General features: G+C 26.4%; 1 protein-coding gene across 1 annotated transcript; it reads right to left on the bottom strand.

Annotated features, from left to right (window-relative positions):
• Positions 1-5510: 5510 nt before the first annotated feature.
• Positions 5511-8076, bottom strand: LOC108687669 (telomerase Cajal body protein 1). The gene is made up of 5 exons (XM_018193572.1): positions 7848-8076; positions 7192-7724; positions 6879-7111; positions 6284-6517; positions 5511-6208 (listed from the first exon to the last, which is right to left on the bottom strand). Exons 1-5 carry the CDS (start codon positions 8070-8072, stop codon positions 5979-5981), a joined length of 1455 nt encoding a protein of 484 aa, XP_018049061.1. The 5' UTR covers positions 8073-8076; the 3' UTR covers positions 5511-5978.
• Between the last annotated feature and the right edge of the window lie 338 nt (positions 8077-8414).

Genomic DNA, 8414 nt, shown 5'->3' with positions numbered 1-8414 from the left:
TAAATAAAAATTCCGCGAAAAGGAATACAAAGATACATACGTTAGTTAACCTCGCACCTTTAATTTGTTAACGACATCGGGCAATAGACTATCATAATGATTCGTTATACGCATTGATGGATTGCTCTCTGAAAATTTTTGCATGTTCTACAAACCATCGAATCAAAAATGTTGCAACACATCATTGTCCATTATTACACACAATAGCGTCATTAATGCCTAGACATTTGAATTTGCAAGAATATAGAGGCATGTTCGAAACGCGCTTTCCTTTCTTCCATGCATTATGACTAATGATTATTCGAATAATGTAATATATAAAATTAAAATTGAATTAAATTTAAAATAAACGTATAATTTATAAATAAATTAATAGTATATTTAATATTATATGTGTAATTAGTTATAATTGACGATTATACTTTGTATTGATTATTAATGTACTTTAATTAGATATATGATATTGAAAAACCGATCGAAACATATATTATATTTATAACATTTAAATAAATGTCTATATATAAATTCATCCAATATCAACTCTTATAGGCAATTTCGAAATTTGATTTAATCTAATAATAAAATTGCTTTTAGATACAATATTCTGTTTTTTTTTCTCTCGTTCTTAAACTTTATTTTTTATAAAAGAATAATGCGAAAATTGTCTTTTTAATTCATCTTTTCTCATGTATACAAACAGAGATTACTTAATAGAAAAAGGACATATTTATTGATATTTATTCTTGCAAATTGTATTAACGAAATTAAATTGGCCAGTAATTAATTATGTATTTGATATATAATTAATATAATTATATATTTGAGATATGATTAATTATTTAATTTGAGTAATAAGAGTACTGTTTTAGTACTCAAATTGAGTAATTAATCATATCTATTAGAACAAATAACAAATTAATAAATAATTAATTACTAGCTAACTTAATTTTACCAGCAGTATATGTCATATACACGTTTTCTTCTTTCATATAATCTCTATTCGAAGGCAAGTCAATAAGTTCTTAGAAAATCTATCAGAGGGCACTCGCAGTGTCATGTCACATTACTCTTTGATAAGTAGCATCTCTCAGCTGATTACTGTAAAATTTTTAATGGAATTCATCGCGTGGTTTGATTTCTGTAGACAATTAAAGCGAACAACCTTTGTATTTTTTGCAAAATGGAAAAAACGAATTTCGTGCAGTGATTAAACGTCTATATATGAAAGATTTAATGTCGAAAGAAATCAAAGTCGAGTTGAATAATGTTCATATCTGCACTAGCGTTTGCGACTGTATACAATTGGGTGAATGAATTTAAATGTGATCGTACATTCACATGTAATGCACTTCGTTCGGATCGATCATTCTTCGTTAAAGAATTATTAAAAAGTATAGTAAAAAGATTGAGATGTTTTGTAAATGTACAATTTATGCAAAGTATGTATTTTATGCAAAATATTCAGTTAAATATTTTGCATAAATATCCGCAGTCTAGTCATAATTAGAGATATAAAAATACTGTCAAATTCATTTTTAATTCAATTTTATTACTTACAAATTGCAATTGGGTAAAATTGCAGTAAAATGGTAATTTATTGATAATTTTGTCTTTATTTATTGTCTTTATAGTGTTAAATATATATTTTACAAATAGGCTGTATTTCTCTTATATATAAAATAAAACAACATTCTTCTAATATTTCTAATAGGAATCGTTGACTGAATAACAGGATTATTGACGAAATCTAAACATATAATTTAATCATAACAAAACGTATCTGTACAACATAGACTCATGCTTAAGTATGTGCTTATTTGTTGCGCTAGGTTGCTGGCTGATGTTTTTAATCGCGATGTCGTAAACGAATGTATATCAATTGTCCACTAATTGGTTAATTAAAAATAATATAATCTCATTGGTAAAGCAGTGAAAAATTATTAGGAACAGGCCGATGTGAGTGATGTGTACAATTGAATTGTGTGCAAGTGCACTACTTCCGTTGTAAGTTGTTCCAGATTAGACATTCCTGCCCTAAATATTGTCGGTTGTCTAATTATTACATCAATATGTATATAATATATAGTATCAACATGAAAATTTAACAAAGCATTTGCAACTTAATGACTAAATGCTCTTATATCAAATTATTTTATTTTCTTAATTTTTTAAAATTACTATTTGTCAGCCTTAAAAAATTACCGAGTAATTTACTGTAAATTTACCGAGTAAATTATTGTCAAATTGCGTCATTTTCATTTCTAATTATATATTTAATATATTATACAATATAATTGTGACTTAAAATATAAGAGTTAATAAAAATATTGCGATTTAATAAAGTATTTGCTTTCTTATTAACAATATTTATTCCTACATATACAGAGCTGAGTAAAATACATGTCATTAAAGTATTTAAAATATAAAATTCAAAATACTAACAATATTAATATTAATATTTGAATTATAAAGTACACAAATAACTTTTTGCAGTCTTTTGATTTGAAATACAAATAATTTATTTCAAATCAAAATATTTTATATTCGTCGAAAATATTTTATATTTTGTATTTTGTATACAATAATTCAAATATTAATTAAGATTTTGACAGTATTTTAAATTTTATATTTTAAATAGGAATGCGAGACAATTGTAAATAAATAATACAAAATAAATAATACAAAACATCCTACTTTATATAAACACTTTATATACTTTATATAAACTCACAATATGCGATAATTATCTCGCAGAGCTAGTTATTTATAATTGAGATAATAATCATGTATTATGGAACAGATATTTCATACAATATATTCAATTAGAATCAAAACGTGAAAGAAAGCAAGATTTATTTCCTGATAATTATTTTTATATATTTTAAAATATATTCGACAAGAGGCTTAGAGCAATAGCCAGTTAGTTGCTATCTTTAACCTTAAAATTAATAAACCTTAAAATTACAAAACAGACATTTCGACTTTACATTAGGTCATTTTCAATGTTCAATGAAAAATAAAAATAAATATAAAAATAAAAATGATAACTTAAAAATGTTACTTAAAAATATTTAACGACGCATATTAATTGAAATTAAAATTAAAATTAATGGATGCATAAAAATTTATATAATTATATCAATTTGAATGCTTATAATTTAACTATATACTTCTCTTGAAGAAATGTGTTTTGAACGAGAAGAAATTAATGTCATTCCAACAGATTTGAACATCTCGTAAACGTATAAAATATCGAATAACATCCACTGCTATATCCATAATGAACGCTCGGTAAATGTGTTCACGCTAATTGAAATTTATAAAAATATATATTGTATATTGTATAATATAAATAAATTAAAATTTTAACAATTTTATATAGAGCGAAAACAATTTTATATAGAGCTCTCGATAATCAAAATAATATTATAATAAAATCAGGCAAATTAGAGCTAAAACACAGTTATTATTTGTATATGTTATACAAAATTTTCTTTTTATTTATTTATTCATACAAAATACAATAGTTGAATGTTTCGTCAATGTTTCGACTGCTCTTTACAGTTATCTTCAAGATAGTTCAACACAAATTAAGTCCAATTATTATTAAATAAATAAATGCAAATGCATTTTCAAAACCTTGAGTGGTTCCTCATTGTGAGCACAGCTCTTCTTAATCAATGTCAAAATTGTTAAGTATAGTTTTAAGAAATTGCACCTCCATTCTGTTATAAAAATCTTCAGTAAAATATAATTTTAAGATAGTCGTTAGACATATGTCCAAATGGTTATAAACAGTACAGTGAAATATCTGTTGTTTTTTCTTGATTATACTTAATGTTCCAATTCTATTTATTTTTATTTAACATAAAATTTTTCCTTTCGCTTGCATGTAAGTCTCGATTATACTTTGAACGATTACATGAATTACGAAAAAACAATGTTAAGTACACTTATGCAAATAAATTCATGTGATTCTCACTTTCACAATGTAATTAATGTAGTTTATGCAATTATAATAATGTAATTAATTTCTCGTGATATCATCCGAAAAAAATGGAGCATATCTTTAAAATTATTTGTTAATAAAACAGTTCAATACTTTTTTTGGTTGAACTTGAATAAACGAAGTGTTTTTCGATTTTTATTCGCTGAAAACAAATCCGAACGGAATTGGCTTAAAACGCTGTTTTCAAAAAAATTAAATTTAAATGTCAAAATTGGCGTTTTTTGCTATATTTACCCCTTTATTGCGGCCAAAGTAAATTTTTTTTTCAATTTCGTTTACCACTTTAAAATATTATCTTTTATCTATAAAATAAATTTATTTATATTAATAAAATAAATTTGTTAATATTTGTTACATCACCATTTTTTTCATATATATAATTAGTATATTATAAATCATTAAGTTGAATAAATAATATGATTACTACTATTTATAAATGTAAGTATATGAATAATAGTAAAAAATGCATAATATCTCGGGATAGTTAGTAAGGTGTCAAAGTGAGTGGCACGTTTCTGTTCAGTAAAAATATTTGGAAATATAATTACGTGAAATCTCTAACAGTACGCATTATAATAATTATATCGTGATAAATATAAATTTATTTTATTTATTTAAAAGAGCACTTTAAAATATAAAACAAAATTGTTATAAAATATAAACGAAATTAAAAAAAACAATTTTTGGCCGTAAAAAATGATAAATATAATCAAAAATACTAATTTTACATATTTAACCTTAATTTTCTCGGAAATTTCTCTGATGTGCTAAACTAATTCCACGGCCAGATTCATTTTCAGCAAACAAAAATCCAAAATTGAAAATATTTCGTTTATTCAAATCCAAAAAAGATCTATTTTTGCATAACTTAAAAAAGCATTTTACTTTTTCATTAATTTTTAGCCCATTCGATAGATCTTTATTATATCTGACAGATATCATAACAAGAGATCCAACTCTTTTATCTGCTCCCTAAATTTATTTCACAATGGTGACGAATTAACGTGCATGATATTCATTTTTTAAAGTAAAAAGTAAATTTTTTTGCATTTAGTATACAAATTTATTAAATAAATCGGTAAAGGTTTAAGCTTTGATTAAGCTAATGGTAAAATATTAGCTTCTTGTTCGAAAAATTTTTTAATTTTATATTTTTAACATTACAGAATTACAAGTATAACTTAATTTTCTTTTATATGTGATGGTCTCATCGTTGTTCCTCGCATCAGATAGATACCAGTGAATGTTTGATATCGATGCAGTTAGAAAGTTGAAATTATTTTTATCGTGGAGAGTTATTCTTTATTGCCTTCCGTGAAATCGATTTGCGAAGTCTAATTAACCCCATTGGAGATTTTTATTACAAGATGGGAATTAATCCTGGGTTTTGTAAATAGTTCTCAGAAGTAATAATTTTGCCAATGAATCAATGACAATTACCGTATATTTTAAAGTCAAGTTGTGAAATTAATTCAGTGATATATTTTAGAATACAATTTTCGTCGTTACATTTATGTCGTTTTCTTATACTTTCAACTGTACTATTAACAAAGATTAATTCAACAGCGATTTTTTTTTTACATATCCTAAAGTAAATTATTATTTGTGAAGGAATTTACACTGAAGAAGATCCGAATCAAAGATCAAAACGTTTGTGAGAAACACGGATTATTTCTAATATAAAATAATAAAAGTATATACATAGTAACTTCCTATATCGACATATTGGCATTCAATTTCAATTTCATCGCTTCATCAAATGACATCGATGTTATAAAATTGGCCAATCATAGCTATTCCTTTGGAGAATAGAACAATTATGATTGGCCAATTTCATAACATTGATGTTATAACTTCGTAAATCGAGCTATATAAATGCATTAATCACACGAGCTACACATATCTCATTTGGTTTTATCTTTGTTTTAATGCGAAACCATGTATAAAATTATCTAAAGCTATCATTATCTCAAGTAGCCCACCATAATCTCACGCTATTGTCCCTATGTTTGCTCTTAATATGCTGACCATATTGTCTCTGTCCAGAACTGGTTGCTATTATAGGTAAATTTGTGTGTAAGCTTACTCCATTTATACAGTCTTTGGATAGTCTTATTTTATATTTTGGATTCAAATTCTCTTCATCATAATTTGTAATTTCTGGTAATTCCCATATAATGATATTTCCATCAACACCACCTATGGAATATATAACATCAATTAAGAGATATATTACATTATGCTATTTATCATTTTACATTTTTTTAAACTGACCAGAGATTATTTGTTTACTGTCAGGTGTAATAGCAAACTGTATTCTTTGATTAGTGTCCGATTGTCTTCCTTGAAGAGAATAAAGAACATTTCCAGGATTACGGAGATCCCAACATAGAAATTCACTATTTTTCCGAACAACAGAGAACAACTTCATTCCACAAGAACTAAATTCAATTTGTGTTACACCACTTTCAGTTTTAAAGGTGCATAATGGCCCATCCTTATACAAACCTTCAAAAGTATATAAAAAAGAAAAATTATATCTTTTATAGCAGACATATGTTTAAATTCTAAACAGAATCGTAAGATTCGTAACATATTCTCGTAAAACTTATAAGAACTTTTAAGTAAACTTAAAGTATCTATATATTTTTATACAATATCTTTAGACAGCTTCTTATTAGCCACAAAATTTACAAGAAATCGTATATATTTATTAATTTATAAATCGTACGTCTTATGATACGCATAAAATTAAAACTAATCATAAATTTTACGAGAACAAGTTACAAGTCTTACAATTCTGCTTAGAATTGACCTAATAATATCAAAAATTTTATATATTTAATTAAATCTTATCACAGATACATACCAATACATTTAGAATATGTACCAAAGGCAACTAAGCCTGACATAATTGGATTTTCACGGATACACGAAACCAATCCGGTCATATTTGGAAAATCATGTTTAAAATAAATGTCGCTTGTTTGACGTCCAGGATGATCTGTATCGAAAGTTCTTACAGCATTCTTGAAACCACACCATATTTCCCTTCCTGAATCCACAAATTGAACACTAATAGATGCTTCTACTTCGTCAACTCTAAAAAAAATATATTTTTTCCTCCTTTTTTTATATATTCTCACAAAGTTGAAAACTCGAGCAATGTTACTATTACTAACTGATTATAAGCTCGATATGTTGCACGTAATTCTCCTGTAAATGCATCCCATAAATGAACAGGACTCTCTCTACTTGTACTAAGAAAACAGCATGTTGCAGGTTCCCATGAATTCATATAGGGATACCAGCAAGTGTTATATATGAGGCCACCTTCTTTAATAGTCAAAGCAGATGTAAAATCGGTCTGTATAAAATCAGATGGCATTTGGCCAGAGTACAAATCTCTAGGAAGTTCATAAAGGCGTATCTTAAAGTCTTCCGATGATACAAGTAAGCACGTTCCATCTGGGGACCATTGACAACCTTTTGTAAAATTCTCATACATATCTGTGAACTGATATTCCTTAGTCGCTACACATAATATCTTTGGTGCTTTTGACCAGTTATAATTATAGATGCAAGGAGAATCTGTTGAGCTAGCATCTTCTGAATTTACATTTCTTGGCTCTGTGATATTTGCAGCTTCATTGTTTCTTGTTTGTTTCATTATTGCAAGATTTACTATTTGTTTTGACAAAGTTTGACACGTTTCCTATAATTTGAAGAATCATTATTTTGCAATTCGCTTAAGTAATATAGCAACGATTTATTATTATTATACATAAATAAATTTTATCAAATTATAAGTATACTTGCCTATATGTCTCAAACTTACATGTGACTGTGAGGAGGTGAGGTCTGGCATTTTACTAGATCCCAAACAAGTTTCATTATTCAACAAAACGCGGGAGTCTTCAATCATTACAAATGAATTTAATTGCACTGGATTAGTCTCATCAGCTTTGCTTTCTGCATTGTTTTCTTCCGTTTCATCATTTTTATCTAAAGTTTCACATGTTATTGACGGGCATGAATCAACGTCCGTTCCTTCACATTCCATTGTTCAGTTTACTCACTCTCAACTCAGTTTACTCACAATTAAGTTAATTATATGAAAACACCAATTTCTCCTAGAAAACTTATATATGTTTATATATGTTTATATAAGGATTGCAGTATGTATATACTTTATATTGAACCGTCAGATTGTCTCTCGCATAATGATAATTTTCGAATAATCCACGTAAATTCCTTGGAAATGGAATTTATCAAGGTTATTTAAAGGAAGAAAACAAGGAGATTAATTTCGAATCTCGCTACAAAGTCCTAACTTTAATTGTTAGGTTAAGTTAGTTTAAGTTAAGTTAAATCATGCATGGATTTTAGTTACGGAATTATACGT

The sequence above is a fragment of the Atta colombica genome, unplaced genomic scaffold (assembly GCF_001594045.1).
Source record: "Atta colombica isolate Treedump-2 unplaced genomic scaffold, Acol1.0 scaffold210, whole genome shotgun sequence".
Lineage (NCBI taxonomy): Eukaryota > Metazoa > Arthropoda > Insecta > Hymenoptera > Formicidae > Atta > Atta colombica.
The sequence above is the reverse complement of the archived record's forward strand: the minus strand, read 5'-3'. Positions and strand labels throughout refer to the sequence as shown.

Excerpts from the sequence above, each read along its gene's own strand:
- LOC108687669 (XM_018193572.1), bottom strand. The coding sequence starts at position 8,072 with ATGGAATGTGAAGGAACGGACGTTGATTCATGCCCGTCAATAACATGT. Across the intron at positions 7,112-7,191 it reads ACATATCGAGCTTATAATCA|AGTTGACGAAGTAGAAGCAT; the intron begins GTTAGTAATAGT and ends TATTTTTTTTAG. Across the intron at positions 6,518-6,878 it reads TACATATTCTAAATGTATTG|GTTTGTATAAGGATGGGCCA; the intron begins GTATGTATCTGT and ends ATACTTTTGAAG.